The following is a 14,463-nucleotide window of genomic DNA, read 5'->3' as shown; positions in this document are numbered from 1 at the left end:
AAATGCTTTCATAAAAATCTCATCATGTTCTGATATTTTCCAGAGAAAAATAACCACAGAATTTCAACTAAGCAATGTTTCTTAAAATCCAAATGTGAAATAGAGTTGACCAATTTAGGTTCAACCGCTACAATCATTTCCTTTCCTAAAATTGAGATTTCTATCTATATGCAGGTTTAATCAGAAATACTTGCCTAACTTCAGCAAAATGGCAGTACCCTAAACAAGTTCGTTATTAAAAAAAAACAGGCAAAGGTGGCATTGTCTGCAGAATGCCAAGCAGACTTTGTGAAGCTAAAGGCAAATCTAATAAATGAACCGGGCTGGGTGACGTTATGAAATCTTATAAAATTATGTGCAGCCTCATAGCAAGATGATGAGTCAGGATTAGAGAGGCCAGCTGGATACTTTTCAAAGAAATTAAACCACTATCAAAAGGAGACTGTTAGTTTTTGTAGACTCTAATTTCAGACTCGAAATGCATGATTGCTCCAGTGAAATTACTGACTCAACTGCTCAATGCAAAAATTAATCACATTTTTGGAGAAGATAAAATACCTAATGCATTACGAAGAAAGTGATTCCTCAGAAATAATTTAAATAAATTGGAAACTATGTGACAAAAAATTGTTCAAAATCTGTACAAGGGATGAATAAGAGTAAATGGATCTAAGTTTGTGTGTTGGACTGTACATGCTTTATATCTACCTTGTAACAAAACATTTAAAAACAGCACTCCATTTTCTTTAAGGGTAGAAGTATGTAGGAGATGACAGACTTTTCATTTTGGAAGGAGAAACTGAAATGAAAGATGGACTGCTATAACTGGAATACCAGGAAGCATCTGTAACTTGAATCCAAGTGCTACATTTGTTGAGCAGTGCAATTTTGCTTTTTGGAAGCAGTAGGAGGGCCAATTCAAGAGTGAATGGCACTGACACTCTTCCAAGCTAGGGAAACTCTGCTTGGTAATAGCTTTCTGATTGGTTAAGTACAGACAGAAAGAATCCTTCTCTCTCTCCCCACGTAGAGAAAGGAGAGAACACTCAGGAAAGCTTTAAAGAAGACTTTCATACAACAAAAGACTGAAGCTCACTTGATCAATCAGCGAATCAAATCTGTCTTTATACCAATGCTGTTGATATCAATATGGATCATGGTGTCTAGGTGACTCATAGAATCCTAGTGTGGAAACAGGCCACTCAGCCCAATGGGTCCACACTGACCTTCCAAAGAGCATCCCACCCAGACCCAGACCCATCCCTCTACCCTATCCCTGTAACCCTGCATTTACCATGGCTAACCGATGTAGCCTGCACATCCATGAACATTATGGGCATCAAACTTGAACTTCTTTGGACTGTGGGAAGAAACTGGAGCACCCAGCAGAAACTCATGCAGACAGGGGAGAACGTTCAAACTCCACAGAGACAGTCGCTTAAAGGTGAAATCGAACCCAGGTCCATGGCGCTGTGAGGCAGCAGTGCTAACCACGGAGCCACCATGCTTTCCACCTTGATCTTTCTACTGCTTTATTCTTTCCAGAGCCTTGACTGGATGATTCAGCTGTCAACATATGATCAAATCAACACGAGACTGGCTGGGAAACAATTCTCTCACATGTCCTGTATTTTTTCCATAGAAAAATAACCACAGGGTTCAGCTATCCAGTGCTTCTTGCAAGTCCAAATGTGAAACAGAGTTGACCAATTTAGGTACAAGTGGTCAACATGCAAGGCTGGAAGCACCTTATCTAAATTATGAAATAAAGATTTTCAAAACCTCAAACTCAAATCAACATTTGTCGTTTCGGTTCAGATAAAATTTGTAGATTTTGAACTCCATCATGTCTATCTACTTAGAGATATGTGCTGATTTAATCATCCTCAAATTTGGGTTGAGCCTTGTATGTGGTACTGCTGTGGTCAATTTGTATCATAGCTGACACCAGTGGGGACTGCTACAACACAATTAGGTTAGTGAATAAAAACAAAGCACTGTGGATGCTGGAGATCTGAAATAGAAACTACTGGAGAAACACAGCAGGTTTGGTAGTGCATAAACAGAGATAGGAAAAGAGTACAGAAGAAGTCTTTTGCCCATTGAGTCTGCACTACCAAAAATACATATACAAAAACATACTACAGCCTATATTTACCTAGAACGATACAGCCCAGGAATGGCCCTTCAGCCCACCATGTCTGATCGGACCATGATGCTGTTCTAAACTAATCCCACCTGCCTGCACATGGTCTGTATTCCTCTATTCTCTGCCTGTTCACATGTTTATCTAAATGCCTCAAACTTTGCTATCTTATCAAGGCAGTGCATTCTGGACACGAACTACCCTGTGTGAAAACATACCTCCTTCAAACTTCCCCCCTCACCTTAAACCCAAAAACCAAAAGAACTGCAGATGCTGTAAATCAGAGACAAAAATAGAAATTGCTGGAAAAGAGCTCAGTTCTGAGGACAGGTCTCTCGAACCGAAACATTAACGGATTTCTCTCCAGAGATTTTTGTCCTCTTTAAACCTCTCTCTTTCACCTTAAAATTATGGTTCTTTGTGATTGACCCTTCGAGTAAGGAGAACAGTTGCTTTCCTATCCACCCTGTCATGCCCCTCATAATCTTGAGCACCTCTATCAGTTTGCTGCTCAACCGTCTCTGCTCCAAAGAAAACAACACAAGCTTATCCAGAGATTCTTCAGAAGGGTCTAGGCCCGAAACGTCAGCTTTCCTGCTCCTCTGATGCTGCTTGGCCTGCTGTGTTCATCCAGCTCTACACCTTGTTATCTCAGATTCTTCAGCATCTGCAGTTCATACTATCTCTGAAACAAGCTTATCCAGCCTCTGTTCAGAGCTGAAATGCTCCATCTCAGTCAACATTCCGGTGAATCTCAGAGGCGGCACGTTGGCTCACAGCGCCAGGGACCCGGTTCAATTCCAGCCTCGGGCGACTGTGTGGAGTTTGCACGTTCTCCCCACGTCTGCATGGGTTTCCTCCGGGTGCTTCCTTCCAGCCCGAAGATGTACAGGTTAGGTGCATTGGTCATGCTAAATTGCGATAGCATTCAGGGATATGAAAGCTAGGTGGGTTAGCCATGGGGAATGCAGAGTTACAGGGAAGGGGTGGGTCTGGGTGGGATGTTCTTCGGCAGGTCAGTCTGGACTCGAAGGCCTGCTTCCACATTCTAGGAATTCTGTGATCTCAGCTGCATCCCCTCCAGCGCAATCACGTCCCTCCTACATTGTGATGACAAGAACTGCACACAGTACTCCAACTGTGGCTTAACCAAAGTTCTATACACCTCCAACATAATCTCCCTGCTATAACTTATACAATGACTGAGCAATTATCCAATGTGTCTTCTTAACTACCGTTAGCCTGTACTGCCCCCTTCTGTGGACAAGTGCCCCAAGATTCCTCTGACCTTCCTCATGTACTACCATTCACTGAGCACTCCTTTGTTTGTCCTTCTTCCACAGTGCTTCACCTCACAGTCAACAGGGCTAAATTCCACAGACAGTGCGAGTGCATGGAGGTAAAAAGCAAAAAGTAGTGCCAATGGTTGTAGAAGAGAGATATGGATGAAAAATAGTTGCTATTGTAAGTGCTATATCAGAAAATATGTCAACTCTGCTAAGTGCAAATACATGCAAATAAGACGTTTTTGTGGGTGGGTCCTGTAATAAAATGGAGGACAGGGTTCATGGTCTGAAGTTGAGTCCTGAAGACTGTAAAGCGTCTAAACTGAAAATGAGGAGCTGCTCCTCCAGCTTGCAATGGGTTCCACTGGAACGCTGCATCAGGTCAAGGACAAAAATGTCAGTAAGAGAGCAAGATGGCTTTGAAATTGTAAACAACTGGAATACTGTATTCTTGCTCAAAAACGACGGAGATTGAGGGGTGACCTGATAGAGATTTACAAGATTATGAAGGGCATGGACAGAGTGGACAGTCAGATGCTTTTCCCAGGGTGGAAGAGTCAGTTACTAGGGGACATAGGTTTAAGGTGCGCGGGGCAAGGTTTAAAGGTGATGCACGAGGCAGGTTTTTTTTTTTTTTACACAGAGGGTGGTGGCTGCCTGGAACTCGCTGCCGGGGGAGGTAGTGTAAGCAGATACTTAGTGACTTTTAAAGGGCACCTTGACAAATACATGAATAGAATGGGAATAGAGGGATATGGTCCCCGGAAGGGTAGGGGGTTTTAGTTGTGATGGGCAGCATGTCAGTGGAGGGCTGAAGAGCCTGTTCCTGTAATGTAATTTTCTTTGTTCTTTGTTCTAAACTGCTGTTTCATGTGGAGATAAATTAGATTGCTACAATCCCTGGTGTCTTTTGGACAAATGGCTGGATTTCAACATTGCCTCATGTTACCCAATTCCTGGATTTACCCAGTACTTAAAGAGAGAATTTAAACTTAAAGGAAATAATACAAATATATTTTCACATCTAACATTTTAAAAGAATGCAATTTTTTGCATTTCTAATCAATTTAAAAAATGTCCCTTCACTGTAGATAACAAGGTGTAGAGCTGGATGAACACAGCAAGCCAAGCAGCATTAGAGGAGCAGGAAAGCTGACGTTTCGGGTCTGGATCCTTCTCCCTTCACTGGAACTTTAATTGATATTTTGGTTGTGTCTCTAACAATAGCGAAACCATTACAATGATTCATATAATACAATGGTTCATTTAAAACCAAGTTATGACAGTCACAGTGCTACTGAAACTTGTTAATGCAATGTATAAACAGTTTTGTCTAGCTCACACAACTCTTATGGAGCACGAGGTCACTGGATCAAAATCCTCAAACTGCATTGTGGGTCAACACACAGTGCATGGACTGCAGAAGGTCAAGAAGGGAGCGTATCATCAGCTTCTTAAGGGTAACTAGGGACAGACAGTAAATACTGGCTGGTATGCGAGTGACACCCACTTCCTTTGAATGAATAAAAAAATGTTGGGAGGCCATTCAGCCATTGTGCCCACATCAGTTCAATTGCCTGGTGCAAATGTCCTAGCTCTTCCCAAAATCTCTGCACACCACTTCTATCCAAATACTCACCCAGCTCAACAGTATAATTATTTAATTGCCCTTAACTTGGCCCATAGTATATGGATGTTGGACAATATTCAGTATTCAAATTAGATGTCACTGAATTACTTAAAAAAGCCTGATTTGCCCAGTAGTGTATATACATTACTCACTTAAGACATTGACAAATATTCTGAAATATTTTTCAGCTTTATTATCATATCCTCTGCATTTTACAAAGATGAACATTGTACAAAGATGAACACAAGGTGACAACTAGAACTAATAAACAATTGGGTTGTTCAAAAGTATATACAAGATTCTGATTTACAAAGCAAAGTCTTTAACCTAGTTATCCCAACCACCTCGTACCAAAGAACAGAAAGCTCCCATACTGGTTAATGGTGAAGTCTATTAGTGGAATGCCATTTTGTGATGGATTAAACTTAACCATGGCAACAGCAAATGCTAAATGTAATATATACCCTACCTACTGTGTTTTCAGACAAGGTTAAAAAAAACTGTATGTGCAGTTGCTGAGCAACCACCTTCTCTAGTCCAACTATCTACTGCATGATGGGAAATAGCCTGCATGCTTTGAAGTGCACAGAGGCTTAACAATTACACAAGACATAGGAATGGACCTGGATTTTTGTTACTGCTGAAAATGAACCAAAGCTTTGTGAAGCAGTGAATCATTTGGGAAATGGTGCTGTGGTGTAGAAAAGTAGCAGCACAGTTATTCAGAAATCATGTCACAATGTACTTCACAAACGATTTTAAAAATCTGGCTCCAATGGAATACAGGTAATAGGAGCTAAGAAATGAGAGTCCAAGGTCCCATTGATATTCGTCTTTTTCAGTCTACTAAATGTGGCTGCTCCAGGAACCTCACCCTGTTATGGAGCTTAGTAAAAATGCATTCATTCAGTAACCATGATGCTGTATTATAAAAATACCAAAACTCACATAATCAAGAGATTTTACAAAACAAAACTATGAAAGAATTACAAGGCACTTTGCTTCAGAAGAAATACTTCCCCTGATTTTCTTAGTTTCTTATTTTAGTTCTACTTAGTGTTGAAGATTTCACATGTGAGCAGACATCAGTTCAGACATAGGCCCCTAAGGCAGCGTGAAATTCAGTCAGACACTGCACTAGCTGCTGGAACTTTGGTCTCTCATCACGATCCAAGGCCCAACAGCAAGCCATCACTGCAAATCTGTGTAGGAAATACAAAAAAAAGTTTCAAATTACAGGATAATGACTATATACCAGTAATTATATATGAAACAGGGAGGGGTGAGATTACCAATCAGATACGTAATGCTGCATTGGTCTTGACTACTTAACATCCCTTCCCCTCTGCAGGATCAACATGCCTTCTAGGATGCTCACCTATAGATCACGGAAATCTAGTCCAGGTGGCTGGACTGCCATCTAAAAGGTAAAGTCACCATAGTCCTATCACATCATAAGGCTGCTCTCATTACAGAGAGAGAGAGAGAGAGAGCACGAGAAAGAGAGAGCGAGAAAGAGAGAGAGGAGAGAGAGAGAGAGACACGACTGATGGTGTTAACTTGAGGGTCATCCCACTTCAGGCAAGGGAAGAAGTCAAGAAGGAGAGATGTTCATGGTGACCCTTAGCTGCTGCTTTGGCATCTCTGCATCGTCAATCAGATGAACATTAGGATCTATGGCTTACTAGTCTAGTGACATTACCACTACACTAAAGCAGCCCCTTCCCCGCTCTTTATTGTTGCCATCTACTTGTAATTATTTTCTTGAATCACAAATACACTTCATGCTGAATCTGCATTCTGCATCTTGAGGAAAATTGCTTGATTTTGGTTGAAATATTATTCATAACATATTTGCTATCATGTACAAATGGCTAAATCCCCACCCACCATCTTAGATCGAACAAAAAAACATTATATTGAATATGACTCTTCCCTGTAATCTTTCAACATTTGGAGCCACATCAGGAGGAACCGAGAATATGTCTCTTTTTAAACACACTTCTCATGACAAATATATTTGTAATTAGGTATGTGCTCCTTTTCCCAAACAGGTTATTTTGTAGAAAATATTTCATGTCATTTACTTTGCAAGGCTATCTGTAACAGTTTCAGATTTGGCTAAAATTCAGTCAATTTATGATTTAGAGAAGTTATGAGCTTCTGCTTTTTCATCTCCTTGCTCTCAACGGCAAGGCCAAAATTTTAACTCCCACAAGTTAGTTCATAGAATCTTAGAATTATACATTACTAAAGAGGTTTCTTGGCCAATCGTGACCAAAACTATTTTAAATCTACACTAGTCCCACTTTCTAGCACATAGCCCCTAGCCTTGAATATTATGTTTCAATTGCTAAGCCAAGTACTTTTTAAAGGTTGTGAGGTTTCCGACCTCAACTACCCTCCCAGGCAATGCATTCCAGATTCCCACCATCATCCAGTTGAAAAATTCCTCAAATCTCTCTAAACCTCCTGCTTTTACACTTTAAAATTATGTCACTTTGTTGGTGACCCTACACGTAAGGGGGCAGCTGTTTCCTACACACCATGTCCATGCTTCTCACAATCTTACACACCTCTAACATGTCCGCTCTCAGCTTTCTCCGTTTCAAAGAAAACAAGCTGAACTCATCCAACTTCTCTTCATTGCTACACTACTCTATCCTAGGCAAAACTCTGGTGAATCACTTCTGCAACCTCTCCACTGCAATTACTTCTTTCCTATAGTCCAGTGACCAGAACTGCACACCGTCTTGTTCCTTCTTCCAAAGTCCATCTCCACACAATTAACAGGATTAAATTCCATCCGCCACTGATCTGCCCATCTGATTAATTTGGCAATATCCTCTGCAATCAATGGCTATCACTCTGATATAAGTTAGCAGCATGTCAGAGCTCCCCACTCTGATATTTGGTTCGGTTCATCCAAACGGAGCAAAACAAGCTGCTCTATAATTATAAATAAAATCCACAAAAAAAAAACAGTTCCTTTGAACATCACAGTAACTTACAGTTCATCTGGACAGTTGATTGGCTGGGCTATTCTGTATCCATCCTTAAGGTAAACCGCCATCTCAAAAGGATCAATGTCAACATATGGAGTCTGTCCCAATGTCATGAGCTCCCACAATGTAACTCCAAATGCCCACTTAAAAGAAGACAAGACAGATAATAAGACATTGTGTACCAGGAAGATCTGGAATAGGTAATAATGGCAGACAGGGGTGGAGAGAAGCTACAGAATCACTGTTTGATTTGTTTAGGGAGCGAGTTTTTGCATGTAAATAGAAAGCTTCTCAAAATATTCGCATATTAAAATTTACAATATTTCAACAACGTTTTTAATAAAAGTCTCTGCTTGAATAAACTAGTTTGGAATCAGAACTTCTATTCAGATTACTTTAACTTCAGTAATAATATCTGCCTACTAGAAGCTGATACTGGTATTAAACATTTTTTCATCTCTGATTTTTTACAAATCATAATAAGAGGCACTAAATAGTTGTACAACATTACACATTTCAAAAGTATAACTTAATTTATTACACACTCAATGTTTGCTAGTTAAATGGTCTGTTGAACATTGGATGATCTTTGACCTGAAAACAGAGTATAAGGAAAATTTGCCCTTTAAAACGGCTGTGGAATCTATAGTTGTTTTTCAGAATATTTGAAAGGACCTCAAACAGATTGCATCAATTACAGATGGATCAATTGTAGCTTTCTGAATAGGAAGAAATACTGGTCTGAGAGATCTCAGAACATTTGACTTGAAAACAGTACTAATAGGAAGGAAATAAAAACCAGTAGCTCTATGGTTGGTGGTCACAAAGGACAGACAGAGGCAGAAGGTAATCAGCAGACAGATACAAACACAAACAACTACAGCAGCAGGTCACAGTCATCAAACTCCTAGTGTGTTTTTAAGGAGAAAATTGAGTTCTTTACAAATATGGCTAGATTTTTTGTTCGACAGTGAGCAGAAACATAGAATTCCAAAAGCTGTTGGGCGTGTGATGTGTAACTGAGCAAAAACCGAATCCTAGAAGTAGAACGAATAGCTTCGGCATGCAGGAGTGCTGATAGCTAGTATCAAAAAACCAGATTGTGAACTGGGTATTGTTAGTTGCTTTGAAAGGAATTGAGGGAAGCTATGCCATTAGGAATGGCACGCCCTTAAGTGAGAGTGGGTTCATAGAGATGACAGATGTAGGATTTACCCAAGAACCTTGGATAGAATACAACTTCTAGTGAACACAACTTGAGGGCTGAATTGATCAAGTTGGAAAGTGAAAGATCCTATGTACTAAAGGCCGAGATGAAAAGACAGAGATTGCACATGATGCTACATGTGTGGGAACAGATATGGCAGTTTATGATCTTGTATCTTCGTTCTATCCACTATATAAAATGACACTTACTTTTGCATTTGGACTTAGGGATTTGAACATGAAGTATCATTCGCCTGTTAGTTCATGTGGAATTTTCATTGGGTCTGATACGTGTTAAAGTAGAGTCTACAAAAAGTGGAATTCTATTGGTGATTCATTTATTTGGTGGGGGGCATTCAGTAATTTTGTAAATGAATCTGAGAAACACAATTAAGTATTTTTTGCAACTGCAAGTTGCTTAATTTAGCTGAAACTTACTGATTTCATTCTAAATTTCTCAGCCCCGAGCAGGTTTCACAAGGTTGCCACTGGAAGAGCAGTTGAATTTAGATGCTGGAGAAAAGCAGCTGACACTTTCACGCTTTTTGTGAATGAAGTCAGCTCACTATTGTATTTAACTAGCATGAAGGGTCTTGCAACATTGTGCAAGAGACCCTAGCTCTAAGCCAGAAAGCCTGGATTCCAGTCCCACCTGCTCCTACCTGATTGATTAAAAATGTTTATAAGGCCAAGTACCTCAGTGCAGCTATGAGCAGAGTGCTAGGATTCAGGGAATTAGGGAGAAGAGGAAATAAGTGCTCCTTTGCTTTCTCAGCCACAGGAATTAGCTTTTACTCCACAATGGAGAAAGATGCTTGCTGTTTGGTAAGAATCTGATAAGTGGTTACAGTCAATTCAATTCCCAAGGTTTAAAATAATACAGGTACCAGTGAAAGGGTCAATACAATATATAAAGAAGGAAAATAAATTAGTTTATTAAAACACATTAAAGATCGCTGAACAGGTACAGATGCAGCACAGACAGACGCAAGTGTGATCCAGGACAAAAACTAAGTGGACAAATGGTAAATGATTGAGGCTTGAGGAACTTCATCTAAAAGTCACTGAAAGCTGAGTTATAGGCACTGAGAGATATCAGAGCAGGGAATATTACTGGGATGCTAATACCCAGAGGCAGTCACGGTCCTTAAGTTGAGGTCTTCTGATTTCATCAGTGATTAGAGACAGAGGAGTGTGACAACAAGTAAGGCAGATAAGGAGAGAGCTGCAGTCTCAGCCTTTGCAATTGTCGAACAGGTTCTTTCTGCTTGTTTGGATGAGAACAAGGGTTGCATGGTGGATTAGCTAACCAACTATTGGCACTGCGGGGCATGAAGTGGGGAGAGCAAGAAGAAATGTAGTGTTAATAGGGGCAGTATAGTCAGGGGATTGCCATTGTTCACTGCAACAAGGAGTGGGATTCCAGATGGCTGTGTTGCTTGCCCATTGCCAGGGTTCAGGATACCTGCTCAGAGCTGGAGAGAATCCAGTCATTGCAGTTATGACAATGACATCAGCAGGATAAGGAAAGAATTGTCAGCATGAGAAGCCAGGCACCAAATTAAGCTGAACCTCAAAATTTTTAGCTATTACCTGGGCCACAAGCAAGCTGGGATAGGGCAAAGATGAGTAGAAAAATGAATGTGCGGCTTAAAGACTGTATGGGAGAAACACGTCCGGTTTGTGGGGCACAGGCACCAGTACTGGAGAAAACAGAATTTGTACCGTTACAGCAGTCTACACCTGAACTATGCTGGGGTCAGTGTTACAGCAAAACACATAATTAGGGAAGAACAGTGGATTTTAAAGTAAATAATGGGAGTAATGGGTCAAATCTGGGAAGGTGTAGTAAATCAAAACAACAGAATAAGGTACTAATATCGGAAATGATAAAAAGATAAGACTGAACAGGAAGGGATTGTGTTGAAATCTAAGAGTAAGCTAACAGATAAGACTAGAGGTTACAAAAATAATAAAAGCTAAAAGCTCTGTATCTGAATCCATGCCACAATGAGAACAGACAGACGAATTGACAGTGCAAAAACAAGTAAGAAGTACAATCTGATATCCATTGCAGAGATACGGTTGCATGATGGCATAGATTGAGACTTGAATATTGAAGCGTACTGGACATTTTGAAAGTACACGCGGCTAGGAAAAGGTGGAGGGGTAGCTCTGTTAATTAATAATCGCATTAACACAATCAGAAAGATGACCTAAGTTTAGTTACTTGTGAAAGACGTATACAGCTCCCTGACACATCAATACTCATGGGTATTTTAATCCACATATCAACTGGAAAAGTTGGATAGAGCAAAAGTAGCCCAGAAGAGGGGCTCATAAAATGTTTTTGGGATGATTTTTAAAAACATGTTTTGGAACTGTCAAAAGAGCAGATTGTAATAGATTTTGTAAAATGTAATAAAATAGGACTAACTAAAGACGTTCGTGAAGGCACGCCCATAATAATATAGAAACATAGAACATAGCAGCAGGAGGAGCCCATTCAGCCCTTCGAGCCTGCTTCGCCATTCATCATAATCATGGCTGATTGACCAACTCAATAGCCTAATCCTGCTTTCTCCCAATAACCTTTGATCCCATTCACCCCAAGTGCTAAATTTAGATGCCTCTTGAATACATTCAATGTTTTGGCATCAACTACTTCCTGTGGTAATTAATTCCACAGGCTCACCACTCTTTGGGTGAAGAAAAATCTCCTCATCTCCATCCTAAATGGTCTACCCCGAATCCTCACACGGTGACCCCTGGTTCTGTACACACCTACCATCAAGAACATCCTCCCTGCATCTACCCTGTCTAGTCCTGTTAGAATTTTATAAGTCTCTATGAGATCCCCCTCGCTCATTCATCTGAACTCCAGCGAAAACAATCCTAACCGAGTCAATCTCTCTTCACACGTCAGACCAGCCATCCCCGGAATCGGCCTGGTAAACCTTTGCTGCACTCCCTCAAGAGCAAGAACATCCTTCGTCAGAAAAGGAAACCAAAACTGCACACAATATTCTAGGTGTGGCCTCACCAAGGCCCTGTATAGCTGCAACAATACCTCCCTGCTCCTGTACTAGAAACCTCTCGCAATGAAGGCCAACATACCATTTGCCTTCTTTATCAACTGCTGCACGTGCACGCTTACCTTCAGCAACTGATGCACAAGGACATCCAGGTCCCACTGCACACTCCCCTCTCCCAATTTACAGCCATTCAGGTTGTAATCTGCCTTCTTGTTTTTACTTCCAAAGTGAATAACCTCTCATTTATCCAAATTATACTGCATCTGCCATTGAATTGCCCGCTCACCCAACCTGTCCAGATCATGCTGAAGGATCTCTGCATCCTTGTCACAGTTCACCCTCCCACCCAGCTTGGTATCATCTGCAAACTTCAAGACATTACATTTTACTCCCTCATTCAAATCATTAATATATATTGTGAATAGCTGGGGTCCCAGCACTGTTCCCGGTGCCACTCCACTAGTTACTGCCTGCCAATTTGAAAAGGACCCATTAATTCCTACTTTTTGTTTCCTCGCTGCCAATCAGTTTTCAATACATTGGAATACACTTACCCCAATCCCATGAGCTTTAATCTAGCACAGTAATCTCTTATGCAGGACTCTGTCAAACGCTTTCTGAAAATCCAAATATACCACATCGGCTGCCTCCCCACTCCGCTCAACTCTACTCATTACATCTTCATGGAATTGCAACAGATTTGTCAAGCATGATTTCCCCTTCATAAATCCATGCTGATTCTGTCTGATCCTGCCATTGCTTTCTAAATGCTCTGCTATGAAGTCCTTGATAATGGATTCAACAATTTTCCCCACTACCGATGTTAGGCTTACTGATGTATAATTCACTGTTTCACTCTCCCTCACTTTTTGAACATTGGGGTGACATTAGCTATACTCCAATTTGCAGGGACTGTTCCAGAGTCTACAAAATTCTGGAAGTTGACCACCAATGCATTCAGTATTTCTACAGCTATTTCCTTAAGTACTCTGGGATGTAGATTATCAGGCCCTGGGTATTTATAATATTGATTTCCCTCAATTCTTTCCTCTCAGTAAATCTTGCATTCTCTAACATTTCTGGTATCTGATTTGTGTCCTCTTTTGTGTAGACAGAACTAAAATATGTATTCAGTTGCTCAGCCATTTCTCTGTCCCCGATTATGCATTCTCCTGTTTCTGTACCTACGTTTGTCTTCACCAATCTCTTTGTCTTCACACACCTATCACTCACTGTCAGTCTTCATGTTCCCTGTAAGCTTACTTCCATACTGTATTTTTCCCTTCTTAATCAATCTCTCGTTCCTTCTTTGCTGAATTTTAAATTGCTCCCAATCCTCAGACATATTATCTTTCATGGCCAATCTGTATGCTTCTTCCTTGTTAATTTCCTCTTTAACCAGCAATGCCACTCCACCACCTTTTCCTTTTTGCCTGTCCTTCCTAAATACTGAAAACCCTGGAACGTTCGGTTCTATTCCCTGGTTACCCTGCAGCCACGTCTCCATAATCTCAATTAAATCATACCCGTTTACATCTGTGTGACTAGTTCATCCACTTCATTGCAAATGCTCCATGCATTAAGGCACAAGGCCTTATGATCAAATTTTGCATTTAGTTTGAGGGAGAAAGGAGCGGGTCCAATCTAGTATTTTAAATTAATTAGAACAACTATGAAGAAATGAAAGCAGAGCTGGCTGAAGTGAGCTTGCGGCTATGGAGTAGGCAGCATCCAGGTTCAGCCCAGGGCTCACCCTTTCTGCCAGCTTCTCTTTGCCTCCTTTAGAGGTCTGTGGACAAACAGCCCAAGATTCCTCTGTTCCTCTGAGTTTCGTTGTGTCCTGACATTCCTGGAGGGCCCCCTTGTCTTGTTACTCCTTTCAAAGTGTACCACTTCACACTTATCAGGATTAAATTCTACTTGCCATTGATCTGCCCCATCTGACCAATCCAATTATATCCTCTTCTATCCAAAGACTTTCTCCTTCACTATCAATTACCTGGCCAAGCTTTGTGTCATCCGCAAGCTTACTTATCAACTCCCAACCAACATTCTCATCTACATCATTTATATATATCCCAAACAATAAGGGACCTAGCACTATGTTATGTCACTGGGCAATCAGTCTCTGTCAATAAAAAGGAAAAGAATTAAA

At 40.7% G+C, this 14,463-nt stretch overlaps 1 protein-coding gene across 6 annotated transcripts in view; it reads right to left on the bottom strand.

The window, feature by feature from the left end:
- Nucleotides 1-5,235: 5,235 nt before the first annotated feature.
- ryk (receptor like tyrosine kinase) overlaps nucleotides 5,236-14,463 on the bottom strand; it is a 259,214-nt gene continuing 249,986 nt past the window's right edge. For all 6 annotated transcript variants that reach the window (XM_048604442.1, XM_048604445.1, XM_048604443.1 and 3 more), the window contains 2 exons: nucleotides 8,074-8,210; nucleotides 5,236-6,264 (listed from right to left, as the gene is read on the bottom strand). In XM_048604442.1, the coding sequence (XP_048460399.1) occupies nucleotides 6,153-6,264; nucleotides 8,074-8,210 (249 nt within the window). In that variant the 3' untranslated portion in view covers nucleotides 5,236-6,152. The remainder of the gene's footprint in view (nucleotides 6,265-8,073; nucleotides 8,211-14,463) is intronic.

The sequence above is a fragment of the Rhincodon typus genome, chromosome 13 (assembly GCF_021869965.1).
Source record: "Rhincodon typus isolate 14 chromosome 13, sRhiTyp1.1, whole genome shotgun sequence".
In the NCBI taxonomy this organism is placed as follows: Eukaryota; Metazoa; Chordata; class Chondrichthyes; order Orectolobiformes; family Rhincodontidae; genus Rhincodon; species Rhincodon typus.
This window is presented reverse-complemented; position numbering and strand designations above follow the sequence as displayed.